The sequence below is a fragment of the Labeo rohita genome, chromosome 24 (assembly GCF_022985175.1).
Source record: "Labeo rohita strain BAU-BD-2019 chromosome 24, IGBB_LRoh.1.0, whole genome shotgun sequence".
NCBI lineage: Eukaryota > Metazoa > Chordata > Actinopteri > Cypriniformes > Cyprinidae > Labeo > Labeo rohita.
In genome coordinates, this window is record NC_066892.1 from 17,796,341 (window position 1) to 17,811,119 (window position 14,779).

The following is a 14,779-nucleotide window of genomic DNA, read 5'->3' on the forward strand; positions in this document are numbered from 1 at the left end:
CGAGGGACCCCGCAATCCCGCAGTAACCACCACACCACAGCCTGTGCACGTCATGCCTGCCAAGCCAAAGCCTGTTCAAGCCACATCCACCAAGCCAAAGCCTGCTCACGCCATGCCTGCCGCTCCAGGGCCTGCTCACGCCATGCCTGCCGCTCCAGGGCCTGCTCACGCCATGCCTGCCGCTCCAGGGCCTGCTCACGCCACGCCAGAGTCTGCACACAAAATGGCCGCCATCCCAGAGCCAGTCCACAAAAAGGCCGCCATCCCCAAACCTGTTCACAAGATGGCCACCATTCCAGAGCCACTCCACAAAATAATCGCTGTTTCCAAGCCATGCCTCATGATGGCCCATGTACTGGACTCACCCCTATTGGCTGTATGGGCAGCTAAAATGGCAGCTACTGTTCCTGTGCCAAGTCAAGCTACAGAACCAAGCCAAGCTACAGAACCAAATCAAGCTACAGTTGCAGCTCCAGGGTCAAGTCAAGCTCCAGGGTCAAGTCAAGCTCCAAGGTCAAGTCAAGCTCCAAGGTCAAGTCAAGCTCCAAGGTCAAGTCAAGCTCCAAGGTCAAGTCAAGCTACAGCTGCTGATCAAGGGTCAAAAGCTTCCAAGTCCAGTCGAGTTCCAGGGTCAAATCAAGTTTCCAAGTCCAGTCAGGCTTCCAAGTCAAGTCGAGTTCCAGGGTCAAGTCAAGTTTCCAAGTCCAGTCAGGCTCCCAAGTCAAGTCCAGTTCCAGGGTCAAGTCAAGCTACAGCGTCCGGCCAAGCTACAGAGTCCAGCCAAGCTACAGAGTCCGGCCAAGCTACAGCGTCCGGCCAAGCTACAGCGTCCGGTCAAGCTTCAGAGTCCGGTCAAGCTTCAGAGTCCGGTCAAGCTTCAGAGTCCGGTCAAGCTTCAGAGTCCAGTCAAGCTTCAGAGTCCGGTCAAGCTTCAGAGTCAAGTCAAGCAACAGAGTCAAGTCACAGCTGCTGTTCCCCACGAGTCAAGCCAAGTCACAGCTGTTCCCCACGAGTCAAGCCAAGTCACAGCTGTTCCCCACGAGTCAAGCCAAGTCACAGCTGTTCCCCACGAGTCAAGCCAAGTCACAGCTGTTCCCCACGAGTCAAGCCAAGTCACAGCTGTTCCCCACGAGTCAAGCCAAGTCACAGCTGTTCCCCACGAGTCAAGCCATGTTGTTCCTGAGTCAAGCCATGTTGTTCCTGAGTCAAGCCATGTTGTTCCTGAGTCAAGCCAGGTTACAGCAGATCTTCACAAGCCAAGTCAAATTGCTGCTGTCTTCCCTGAGCTAAGCCACGCCACGGTTGTTCTTCATGAGCCAAGTCAAGTTGCTGCTATTGTCCCTGAGCTAAGTCAAGTCACAGTTGACCTTCACAAGCCAAGTCAAGTCACAGCTGGACTGCACGAGCCAGGTCAAGTCACCGCTGTTCTTCCCAAGTCAAGTCCGGCCACGGCAGGCCTCCCTGAGTCAAGTCCGGCCACGGCAGGCCTCCCTGACTCAAGGCAACGGCAAGCCTCCCTAACTCAAGGCAAAAAGCTATTATCCTACCAAATCCTCATCTGGTCCCCTATAACATTTCTAACCCAAGCCACGCAGAGCCCACGCTCCCAAGCCACGCAGAGCCCACGCTCCCAAGCCACGCAGAACCCACGCTCCCAAGCCACGCAGAGCCCACATTCACAAGCCACAAGCCCATAACATCAGCACCCACAAGGTCAACAGACACCCCACTAGCTGCTGTGCTGCCTGTAATGGCCGTAGCCATCCTCAGTATGTGGGCAGCATACTGTGCTCCAGAGGCCTCTTCTGTCCAAAAGTCTGCTCCCGAGGCCTCACCGGTCCACGAGTCTGCCCCGGAGGCCTCGCCTGTCTACGAAACCGCTCCAGAAGCTTCGTCTGTCTACGAGACCGCTTCAGAAGCTTCGTCTATCCACGAGTCTGCTCTAGGGGCCTCACCTGTCCACAAGTCTGCGCCAGAGGCCTCGTCTGTCCACGAGTCTACGTCAGAGGCCTCCTCTGTTAAGGACTCTGCGCCAATGCCCCCAGAAGTGGCAGCTCCGGCTGCAGAATCTCCTCAAGGGGCGGCGTTTCCCCACGGACTCTCTGCCTGTCCAGTCACGGCCATGAAGGCCATTTATAATTGCCCTGCCACACCTGCCCAAGCATCTGCGCCCATGCCCCCAGAGGTGTCAGCGCAAGCTGTAGATCCTCCTATGGGGGCGGCGTCCTATCATGAACTCTCTGCCCGCCATGTCGCTATCAAGAAGGCCAAAGAAATCATTCATTTGCACACCGCTCTGCCTGCCCTGCAATGGCTCCCTGCTACGCCTGCTCTGCCTGCCTCGCCATGGCTTCCTGCTCTGCCTGCTCTACCTGCCTCGCTATGGCCCCCTGTTCTGTCTGCTCTGCCTGCCTCGCCACGGCTCCCTGCTCTGCCTGCTCTGCCTGCCTCGCTATGGCCTCCTGTTCTGTCTGCTCTGCCTGCCCCACCATGGTTCCCTACTCTGCCATTGTGCCACGGCCCTGGCCTTCCAGTACTTCATGGTCTGCTACTGCTTCACGGCCCAGGACCTCCAGTGTTCCACTGTCTGTCATTGCTCTGCGGCCCAGGCACGTCAGTATTTCACGGTCTGCTGTCGCTCCACGGCCCAGGTCCTCCAGGTTTCTACTGTCTGCCACGGCACCACGGCCCAGGACCTCCAGGGTTCTACTGTCTGCCACAGCCCCACGGCCCAGGTCCTCCAGTGCTTCACTGTCTGCCACGGCACCACGGCCCAGGACCTCCAGGGTTCTACTGTCTGCCACAGCCCCACGGCCCAGGTCCTCCAGTGCTTCACTGTCTGCCACTGCTCCATGGTCCAGGTCCTCCAGTGCTTCACTGTCTGCCACTGCTCCATGGCCCAGGTCCTCCTGTGCTTCACTGTCTGCCACTACTCCATGGTCCAGGTCCTCCAGTGCTTCACTGTCTGTCCCTGCTCCACGATCTAGGCCCACCTGCTCTACATGGACCTGGCCCTCCATCCCACCCCCTGTTTTGCCTCTGTTCCCCCACCCACCTGGACTGTTGTTTGAGCGCCAGGAGTCGCTCCTAGGGGGATTCTGTAACGCCAAGCCAGCAGAGGGAGCCTTCACCCCAGTACTGCCTGCATGCTCCCTCTGCTGCTTCTACTGTCACTTCCTGTTTGGCAGTATATAAGGACTCACCATGTGCTCACACGTCGCGAAGTATTGCCAGTTTCACCTGCCTTACCAAGCGTTTATTATTACTCTGTTGGATTACCTGTTGCGACCTTGCTTTGTTTATGGACTCTTGATTTCACGGATTACCCCTGTTGGATTGTTTGCACGTTTGGACTGTTTTCAAGGTTTGACCCTTTTCTGCCCTTTGACTATCGCTCCCTGGATTTCCCTATTGTTACGGTTGCTTTCATGGACTGTCTGCTTGGTATTTGACCCACTGCCTGTTTAAACTCTCTGCTGTTTGGATTACGTTTACGTTTTGGACTGCTTCTCCGGTTATTGACCCTTTGCCTGTTTCATCGTGTATGTTTGCTGTTGTTTATAATAAACTTCTGCAATTGGATTCTACACCACCTCAGTGTTCACGTTACACCACTTTTATTTGTGTGCACTCACAATATCGACAAAACGTTGCAAACAAAAGATGACACGCTTTCTGTCATCTCAACAGGAGCGCTTCACAAAAATGAACCGAAACTCAGCGAATACTTACCTCACAGACATGATATATATCTATAGAAAGCTTTAAATTATAACTTAACGAAATAAAGCAAATCGAAAACAAAAACTTTTTCATGACGTAATCTGTAAATATGCATTTCTCTCTAAAGGCGCATCCAAAGAGATGTCGAGTCAGGATTGGCAACTTCATCCTTGCGACACTGACTCATAAAACACTAGCTTATTAATAATTAATTAAAAAATCTCCTTACTATTTCCCCTCGACACATTCATGGTAATAACTTTTGCCGGTGCTTTGCAGCAAGCTTTAGCCTATTGCTTGCGCTGAAGGCGTGCTCTGTGCTGCTGACGGAGATACTAAAAGCCTTCCGAGTTATTCTCGAAAGTGAAAGCAAATGTGAAGTCTCGTGTTGTTTCCACAAACGCAGATTTTGTTTCTTCATGACCATATTTGGTGGATGTCTAAATTATATAAAAATAAGGAGAAGCCTAACAGGCCCGAAGCCCGGCCCGCGTCTGAACTATGATGTGAAAATTGGCCCGAAGCCCAGCCGTAGGGGCATAAAAAAGTCGAGACCCGTCGGGCTCGGGCTGAAATGCAGGGCTCTACCGGGACATACCAGCCAGTAGCTTAATTTCATTGCCATCAAGTTTTTCACCTTTAGTAACAACGAATCTAAACGGATACATTTCAAGTGACACGAGAAATCTGGAAAGCAGCATGCACATTTCTGGTTAAAAATGAAAGGCCATCAACTGAACGGGAAGCATAGCCAGATTTGTCCACAATTTAGTAAACGTTGGCAACCTCTGTAAGTTATTCTTGACTGTGCTGTATTCACTGCTTTGGTGCATGACAATAAGGTAAGGCATTGATTCAAAGCTTATCCAAAAAAGAGCTTTTCTTTAGCTTTTTTTCCCCCATTTTTTTTCTTGCCCCCCGACTCATGAGTCAAATCTCCCCCATGATCACAGGGATGCACGATACTGGATTTTTGCCGATATCCGATATGCCGTTATGCCGATATTTTTCAACTAATTTTGGTCGATAGCTGATGTTGACACAGATATATTTCCTTTTGTTTGGAAACAACACCTCTCTCCTGTCTCTCCTGTGTGAAAACTATAAGCAAATTATTATGCCGATTCCAGTATTGGTCAGATTATACTGTGCATTCCTAGTTATTCATGCATTATTTGCCACAGCAAAATGACAAATGTGGCAAATCCCAGAACTGAATATTAAACATTCACCTAAACTGCAACTGTTTTGCAACCTAGCACTTATTCATGTTTATATTCTGGGTGTAGTTTTTTTTTCCTGTGAAAGCGCTTTGATCAGTTTTGACATTGCCATCTTTCCACTACAAGATTCACACTGTGAGAGGAAAGAAAACACATGGGAAAAGACGCTTTCTGCTGCCAAGCTAATGGTGAGTAAAGTATCTCATTCATATTTCAAACGTGTGTTTGTGTGTTAAGCCTTTCTCTTGTTGTTTTGTTTTCTAACGGCTGATCCGCCTGTTGCCTTTGGCTGTATTCATTCTCTATGACACAATCTATGACACAATTTAAAAAAAATCTATTCTGTGCATCCCAATGGGCTCTTCTAACACTCACTAGCCTTAATAACTGAACGTTTGCTGTGTCTTTTTTAGTTTCAAGGTATAAAAGGAAAAAATCAAGGAATATTCCTGATATGTGAAAATCAATACTTGCACATCCTGAAATACAGAATAAATTAAGCCACTTTGGATGAAATCCAGCACTACAACAAAGACTTTTCTCAGAGTTGGAGACAGTGCTTACCTGACTCACAGGCAAATGTCTTTGACGTCTCATCGCAGAAAATAATTGCCACTGCGTGTTTCTTGGTCTCTCGTGGCATCCGAGTAATGTTCTTAATGTTGTGGAGCTCAGTTATCTGCGGAAGAAGACGACAAAACTCATTACCAAAATTAACAAACTCTAGAGGAGGAGGAAACGAAGAAAGGAGGATGACACTGAGGTAATGTAGTTACTGTTATCTGAAAATGAAATGATTTGAAATTACTGCAGTGCCTGGCTTTGGGGAGAAATGGAGATGAGAGTTAACGCTGACTGTCTCTATTGTCACGCTAATGACAAACACTAAAGAGCATTGGAAACTTAAAATAAATCGTAATATTCAGAATATTTTCGTATACGTTCTGGTATATTTTTACAATGATAAGTTTACATTTTTCTTTACCAAATACTTTGTTATTCTTAAATGACCTATAGCAATGGTTCTCAACCAGGGGTTTGGAAAATTCCAAGGGGGTCCCAAGATTAAAACCTAAAATGATGTAAAATAGGACAAAACTATGGAAGCCAATTTCCACCACTGATTAAAAATTGTAAAATAGCAAGTTATAAAGTTAGAATTGTGAGACATTAAGAATTTTTTTTGTATCTCGCAAATTGTGACCTTTTTTCTCTGAATTGCGGGTTTATATCCCACAATTCTAACTTTAGAATATACAGTTGTGAGTTTATATCTAACAATTCTAAGAAAAAAAGTCAGAATTGCAAAATATATAAACACGCAATTGTGAGAAAAAGTCAGAATTGTAAGAAACTAACATGCAAGTCTGAAAGAAAAGTCAGAATTGCGAGATATAAACTCACAATTGTGAGAAAAAAGTCAGAATTTTAAAAAACTCGCAATTGCAAGAAAAAGTCAGAATTACAAGATATTAACTCACAATTGCTCGAAAATAGTCAGAATTGTGAGATACAAATACATAAGTAAGAAAAAAAGTCAGAATTGCGAAATATAAACTCGCAATTGCAACACAAAAATCAGTATTGTGAGATACATACAAGCAAGTCTGAAACTTCAAGCAAGTCTGAAACTTCATTTCTTGCCACTGCGTGTTTATATCCCGCAATTCTGACTGTATAACTTGGAATTGCATGCTTACATTAAAGTCAAAAGTGCCTATTTATAACTTGCAATTATCACTTTTTTTTCTCAGGATTGTGATACAAATTATCTTCTCAGAATTGTGAGATATAAACTAACAATTGCAAGTTACAAAGTCAGAATTGTGGGATATAAACTCACAACTACAAATTATACAGCCAGAATAGTGAAAATATGATTTAAAAAAATAGTTTCGATCTTTTTTTCCTTAGAATTGCAAGTTTTTAACTCATAATTCTGAGAAAAAAGTCAGAATTGTGAAATACAAACACACAAGTCAAAGAAAAATGTCAGAATTATGAGTTCTGACTTTTTATCTCACAATTCTGACTATATTTCTTGCAATTGCAAGTTTATATCCCACAATTTTAACTTTATATCTCGCAATTCTGACTTTATAACTCGTAATTGCACATTTATTGTGACACAATTCTGAGAAAAAAGTCAAAATTGCCTATTTATATCTTGCAATTATGATTTAATTTCTCAGAATTGTGAGTTTATATCTCTTCTAATGGAGATATTCTTCTTATAAGAGATATTCTTATCTCTTCTTATCTTATTGCAAGATACAAAAGTCAGATATAAAGTCAGAATTGCAAGATATAAAGTCAGAATTGTAGGATATAAACTTGCAATTGCAAATTATACAGCTAGAATTATTAAAGAATTAAACAGCAATTCTAAGAAAAATTGTTTCTATCTCGCAATCCAAGGGAGTCTCAAGATTAAAACTTAAAATGATGTAAAATGGGACAAAACTATGCAAGCCCATTTCCACCACTGAATAAAAAAATTAAAATAGCAAGTTATAAAGTCAGAATTGTGAGATATTAAGTCAGAATTGCACAATTCTGATAAATTTTTCACAATTGTGACCTTTTTTCTCTGAATTGTGAGTTTATATCCCACAATTCTAACTTTAGAATACACAACTGTGAGTTTATATCTAACAATTCTGAGGAAAAAAGTCAGAATTGCGAGACATAAACACGCAATTGTGAGAAAAAGTCAGAATTCTAAGATACTAACAATTGTGAGTTTTTATCTCAATTCTGAAGGGAAAAAAATTGTGAGAACTGCGGGATATAAAGTGTAAGAGTCAAAATAAAAATAAAGTCAAAATCAAAATAGCAAGATACAAACACACAAGTCTGAGAAAAAAGTCAGAAATGTGAGTTATGACTTTTATCTGACAATTCTGAGTCAATTAATAGTAATCTAATAATCTAATAACTTCATCGGCATTGTTATAATAAACAAACTTTTCTAGTCCAAACTGTAAAGGTAGAAGGTAGAATTTGTATAAATAAAAAAATACATATGAAGAGTTCAGATGCAAAAGCCTCTAAATCCATCTGACATTTTTCTTTAAAATTAGCGTTTATTTCTGGCTACTTTGTATAGGTTTCTACATAAGTACCAGTACTTCTGATTGGGCTGAGGCTGGAATTTAGCGAGTTTGAAGTAGTAAAAGTATTTTATGGACGTATACTATTGTGTCGAGAGCATTCACTTATCATTATCTCATTTTTGACCAAGATGACTTTTAGCTGGTTTTGCATCTGAACTGTTCGTATATATTTTGTTCACGCAATAGTCTGGGGACCAATTCTCACTATTAACTAATTATTAATTATAACTTCTGCCTCAATAAACTCCTAATTTGCTACTTATTAATAGTTAATAAGATAGTTGTTAAGTTTAGCTATTAGGCAGGGTTAAGAGATCTAAAATACAGTCATTCAGGTTGAAGCATTAATATGTCCTTTTTAAGTATGGTGGAGGATGCCACTTCCAGAACAACAAATTTACAAATAATTTACTCACCACAATGTTCATGTCTTTCTTTCTTCAGTCGTAAAGATATTGTGTTTTTTTGAAGAAAACATTTTAGCATTTTTTCCCATATAATGGACTGCTATGGTGCCCCGATTTTGAACTTCCAAACGGCAGTTTAAATACGGCTTTAAACGATCCCAAATGCGCTTGTAAATGATCCCAGCCAATGAAGAAGAGTTTTATCTAGCGAATACTGTTTAGCGAATACACTCGTCATGTCTTGCTCTCCTTGAACTCTGTGTATTCTGGCTCAAGACAGTTAGGGTATGTCGAAAAACTCTGACCGTATTTTCTCCCTCAACTTCAAAAATCATTTCAAAATCATCCTACATTATTGCAGAAGTTCCGACCAAGTCTTTGCAAAGTGAACATGCAAAAAAAAGATCAAACACCTTTAACAAAAAAGGTAAAACGGCGATATAGGGTGATTTTGAAGTTGAGGGAGAACATGAGATGGGAGTTTTTCGACATACCCTAACTGTCATGAACCGGAAAAAAACAGTCCAGGCAGAGTAAGACGAGACAAGCATTTGGCATTAAAAAGTATATAAATTGTATTATTTTTATTAAAATAACCAATCGTTACGCTAGATAGACCCTTCTTCCTCGGTTGGGATAGTTTATATGCATATTGGAAGTTCAAAATCGGGGCACCATATCAGTCCATTATATGGAGAAAAAATGCTGAAATGTTTTCCTCAAAAAACATAATTTCTTTACAACTGAAGAAAGAAAGACATGAACATCATGGATGACAAGGGGGTGAGTAAATTATTTGTAATTTGTTGTTCTGGAAGTGGACTTCTCTTTTAATAAACAGCCAGTATGCTTGTATACAGTAAAAACTGTAAAAGTCATGGGGCATTAGCTTTTTTGTGAACAACAAGGGTTCTGGAGATAAAAAGGTTGAAAACCAGTGATTTAAAGAGAGAAAATAAATGTTTTTTTTTTTACCAATTTATCTTGCAAATCATTTCATCCAGTACACTAAGGAAGTTAATGGGATAATTAGAGACATGACTAAGCCGTCACCATACTGCAATTAGAATGAATGAACGCTGATATTGTTTTGTGATTGCATGTGCTTTAATAAATTAGGCTAGAAGGGACGTGAATTTAAATAACAAGATATTTTCATCCATGATTTAAAATGTTTCCACAACCATGACAAACAACATTACCTCAGAGAAAAGCAACCTGCTTACTGAGAGTACAAAAATAAGCACGGTCTATATTTAAAGGGCTCTTCAGGTACATTTCACTTCATCTTCCAGAGTCACACCAACAATGTTGCACCAAGTTTACCAACACTACTTCGAACTCTGTTAAAATACTTAAAATGCAGTCGAGACAGGAGACACTACATCTCACCTCTCAGTCTTGCCGATGGCATTTCTTGGTTTGAGACATATGATTTGCCTGTGGCAACTGAGAGGAGGTGTTTGCCTTTGAATGTGTTTGTGTTGTGCTGAGTGTGGGTTCAAGGATTATGAATCTGATGAAGGCTTTGCTCAAGACTTTGAAAGAACTTCTCCGGCTCCGCTGCGTCATAGTGAATGGATGACGCATTGATGAGTGTGAGGAGGAAGCATCTTCTGAAAATATCTAGCGCTAGTCTCACATAGCCAGACCTTTGACTATACATCAAACGGTCTGGCCGATACTGCAGTTTATTCTGGTCAGGAAGTCAGACCACGGGCATGACGTCTGAAGCTAAGACTATTTTATAATAATATAAAATAGAATCAGGTATAATGTGAAATCATATCTACCCATTGTAACTTAAAATCAAAACTTCATATGCAAAAAAAAAAGAAATAAGGAGATCAGAGCACACAGACAGATGCACCTCCACCAGAGTCTGTGTAATATAGTCTGTCTGTTACAGCGTCTTCATCACACATACTGATAAGCCGGGCTGTTGCTTTGTACCACATTCACTCATCTCCTCATGTCTAATGAGTAATCTTATTAGAAGGCTTGTTAGAGCTGATAAAGGCACGTTCCCACAATGCAGCGACATCAAACCGCGGTGTCACGGCCCTAATCTACAGCCGCATCTGTGCTCATTATTCTAGAATGTTCTGCATGTTCGGCGCGTAAGATCATCAGCCATCGCCCTGATAATGAGCCCTAATTGGAATATTTTCAAAGGGCTTAAGGACAGGAAAGGGAAGTAATGCCTGAAATTATTCACACTAAAAGAGGGTCTGGTTCCTGGGCGGAAACGGTGCAATTGCAAAATGCCCTTTAATGGATTTTAATTTAGCAGTAGATGTTATATAAACCTAATTCTAATATTGTAAGATGTACTTACATTTAAATGAATCAGAAATTGATCTTTATATATCTACATATTTGGTACAGGGCTCTACAGCGTGACCATTTGAGTCTTCAAAGAACTTCAAAGGTTACTATGTGTTTTTGCAACTTTGAATAATGTATCACAGACATATCTCGAAGTGTAGAGAGAGTGTAAATAAGAGATTCATTGTGCAGTGTAGAGAGCTTTGTTGATTACACTGAAACTTTGTAAGATCGTGACAAACTAAGATGAGTGACAGCTTTTAATGATTTTTAAGGGAGTTTGTAAATGAGATATTCATTTGATACAACAATAAAATAAAGATAATATTAATTGACTTACACTGACTGACTATAACACTATTGCCTGATTTTGCTCTATTTCGTCGTCAAAAATAGTCTGAAACAAGTCACCATTTCATCTCCATTTAAACAGCAGTGTTTCGTTTATGAATGCATCTGCGTTTTTTAAACAAATCTACTGAGTCAATGAATCAATTACTCATTCATAAAGAGAGTCTCTTGCTTTATTCCTGAATGAATCAGCCATTCGAACGAATCAAGTGAATGATATGATTCAGTAATTAAATCAGTGACTTGCTGCCACCTACTGGCAGATTTAGTTTTATTTTTAAAGTATCTTTTCAGTTATTTAAATCATTTAATATTTCTGTATTCAAAATGTAATATTTAAAACATTGATCTTAACATAAATGTATTAATTTGATTGAACTCATGCCACCTCTGAGCCTCATTAAACATATGAAAGTACACCTACGAGCCACTTTTGTGTTTTTTAATGCCACCTTTGTAGTACAAATTAATTTGGTTAATACTGATTTCATTTGATTGGTAACTTATTCTACTTGTTCTTATTCTGTTGTTTTAATTGAAAATTTTAAAAAATATAAAAATATAATAAAAAAAAATGAAATAAAAGATGACATACTTTTAATAAAGTTAGAAAAATGCCATTACAAAGGTAAAAACAAATTCCCCTGTAAATCAAGGAGTCAAATATCACCTTAATAATGGGAAGGCAAATTTTATACTTTTTAGAAGGTGCTCCTAAAATTTTGACTGTGCTCCTATTTTTTTTAAAAAGAAAAGTAACTGTAGAACCATGTGGTAGACTATATATATATATATTACATGAGGTAAGGCTGCTCTTGGCGGATTCGTGAGCACTGAACAGCCACTGAAGCTCACATCCCCACTACGTTATCTTTATTAACAAACCGCATATTTAAAGTCTAAACAACTACATTTTTGACTAAAAAAACTCTTAAAACTACATTCGGTGACATAAAACAGTAATATTTATAGAGAAATAGTGGATTTAGGCATCCACCATGACACTTGCTGTGAGAAATACCGCAAACGAAATGATACAAATGGTAAAGCGGTTGGAGTTGCATCAGCAGAATATCACACTCCTTTCAGCCAATCAGATTCGAGGACCAGAAAGAACTGTATACACATAAAACAGTATATATATTTATATACAAAAGTCCGAATCTGATTGGCTGAGAGCCTTTTCCAAAGGTGCGATATTCCAGTAGTATCAGCGCTTTAACGCTTCACCGCTTGTATCACTCCACTTGTTGTCGGATCTATACTGCCAGCATTTGTCTCAGTGAGCGTCAATGGCAGAAGAACAAACTCACTGTAATGTTACAACATTATTTCTGTCACAAAATGTAGTTTTAAAACATTTTTAGGCAAGAATGTAGTCGTTTAGACCTCAAACATCCGATTTATATATAAATATAGTGCCTTTTTGACAATTTGTTCATTTTCGGAGATGTGAGTTTCATGGCGGATAGCTTCACCTCAGCCAGTCTTTTGGGAATTTGCCACCAACTCTTATGTAGATGGTGTTACACGAGGTATAATTCATTTTGGTCATACTAAACAGCCAATCTTTGGTCTTATTAATCTATTACTTGTTTTAGAGCAAATCGATTTGGCTTTAGGACAAAGTTACTTTTCATATCTTTTTATTTTTATGTAACTAAATCCTGCATGTACTAGAGCGCTGCTTTTCTACTTTTGACTGAATTGTGTGTTTGTGTTTATTTCCTATTGTACAAATGGATTATACTTTTATAATGGCTATAGTTGTTCATTTATACACTATTGTTCAATAAATAATACCTAAAAACGGCATAAAACTAATATGCCGTATATGGTATTAAGAAAAGGACTGTAGTGATGATGACTGAATCTTCAGAGAAAGTTACATTTTCATGACTTCATGAATGAGTCGCAAGGACTTTTATATTAAAATGGACTGAAACAAGGACATTTTTATTACTTTTATTTAACTGACAAATGCAACCTGATCTCATGACAAAAACGTATTTCGCAAGATGCAAAATACATATCGCCATGTAGGTTTTGTGACATATTCAATGTGAAATGTAATAAAAGAGTGTTCGGCTTTTTTGCCCGGAACAGATGAACGTACATATGCTACGTTTTATGTGATGTTGGTTTTGTACGTGTCAGTGTCAGTTCTGACTTGAAATGTCCATTAAGTGTCGCTCTAACTCTAATGCTCCGTGATGTTTTAGAATAACGTATCATCTGCACTACACCTAAACCTACATGAAAGTATGAACGAAAGTAAATGTGACGTAAAAACGCAATCGTAAAACAAGCTAAAACTCTCATCTCTTAGCTCTTTCATCGTAGGTCATGTTTTTCACAGGATTCGTACCCATGGATTCAACATCATAAGTCCAACTCAGTGCTGGCTGAGCCACTGAGAAAGCTTGTTACGTCCAGTGTTGTGTCCATTTTCGACCCCCTGCCAATAATCATAAGCTGTAATCATAACTGTGTACGAAAATGATACACAAGTGCTCGCTTTTTTACCGCCTCTAGTGTTCATTGTTGGAAACGTGTACTTATTGGTACAAATTTTGGGTCTTGTGAAAAAGTTCCCACAAGTACATTTTTGTCATGAGATCAGGTAGGACAAATGCATTGGCTAGTGCTGTCATGGGAAATCCATTTTTTCTTAAAAAAGGACACTACTGTTTTTCCTATAATGTAAAATCAATCTATATTAAATCTATAATTTTTGTACTCCATGTGTCAACCACCTGAGGAAATCCCAAACTCCTGCAAGCAATTTCAGCACTGTTAAGGTAAAGGCTCTCTATGCTGATAAGACCATCTGATCAAATCTGTTATCGCAGTGACTTTCAAAGTCACTGGAGCGATGCCAATGTCAGATACAAGCCTCTGACCAGCACTCCACAGAGAGCACATCATATTATCATCTGCCACAACACAAATAAACAGACATGTGCTCACGTTTACACCTTTAACCTGAGCTACTGTCAGCTCCAAAAGTATCACGCAGCGCTCGCTCCAGAACACCTACCGACCCCTGCTAACTAAATAATTAGACTCCGAGCTTCTTTCACAGCGTGAACCCTTGAGCCAAAGCTCTCACTGTCAGAGGAACTTCTCATGAGGGGCACTGTGCAAATAAATTACACAGGTAATGAATAGAGCTATCCTTGAGCCTGGAATGAACCGAGGATGCATGTTAAACAGAATGGACCCAGTGTGCCTCTTAATTTACCGATTAGTAAACGTGATCAAAATGAAGCTATTAATCAGGGTAAATTCAATAAAATATGGGAAATGTAAAATGAAGCATGGAAATCTAAATTACCTTGTGAAAGCTTCTGAAGTAAGCAGCTTTTTCATCTGGATATTTCTCTAATCGCCGTGGTCCTTTACTGGATGCCTTCTTGAATACAAGCCAGCATCTTCTGAAGATCTGTTACAGAAAGAAACATATTGATTTACTGCAATGTTTAACACAAAATAATCATCAAAAATTCTAATAAAAAATTGCAATTAATCAAAAAATGGATTTAAAAAGGAGAAAATATATAGGATCTTATATATGTAGTATACCGTATGTGATTGTTTAATATAAATACACATAAATACACAGAATTTT

At 40.3% G+C, this 14,779-nt stretch overlaps 1 protein-coding gene across 1 annotated transcript in view; it reads right to left on the reverse strand.

Annotated features, from left to right (window-relative positions):
* The window catches only part of dok6 (docking protein 6), a 102,987-nt gene that overhangs the window by 47,836 nt on the left and 40,372 nt on the right, over positions 1–14,779 (reverse strand). Inside the window, exons 2-3 of the mRNA XM_051098236.1 lie at positions 14,486–14,593; positions 5,511–5,625 (exon numbers count right to left, since the gene is read on the reverse strand). Of these exons, the coding sequence (XP_050954193.1) occupies positions 5,511–5,625; positions 14,486–14,593 (223 nt within the window). The remainder of the gene's footprint in view (positions 1–5,510; positions 5,626–14,485; positions 14,594–14,779) is intronic.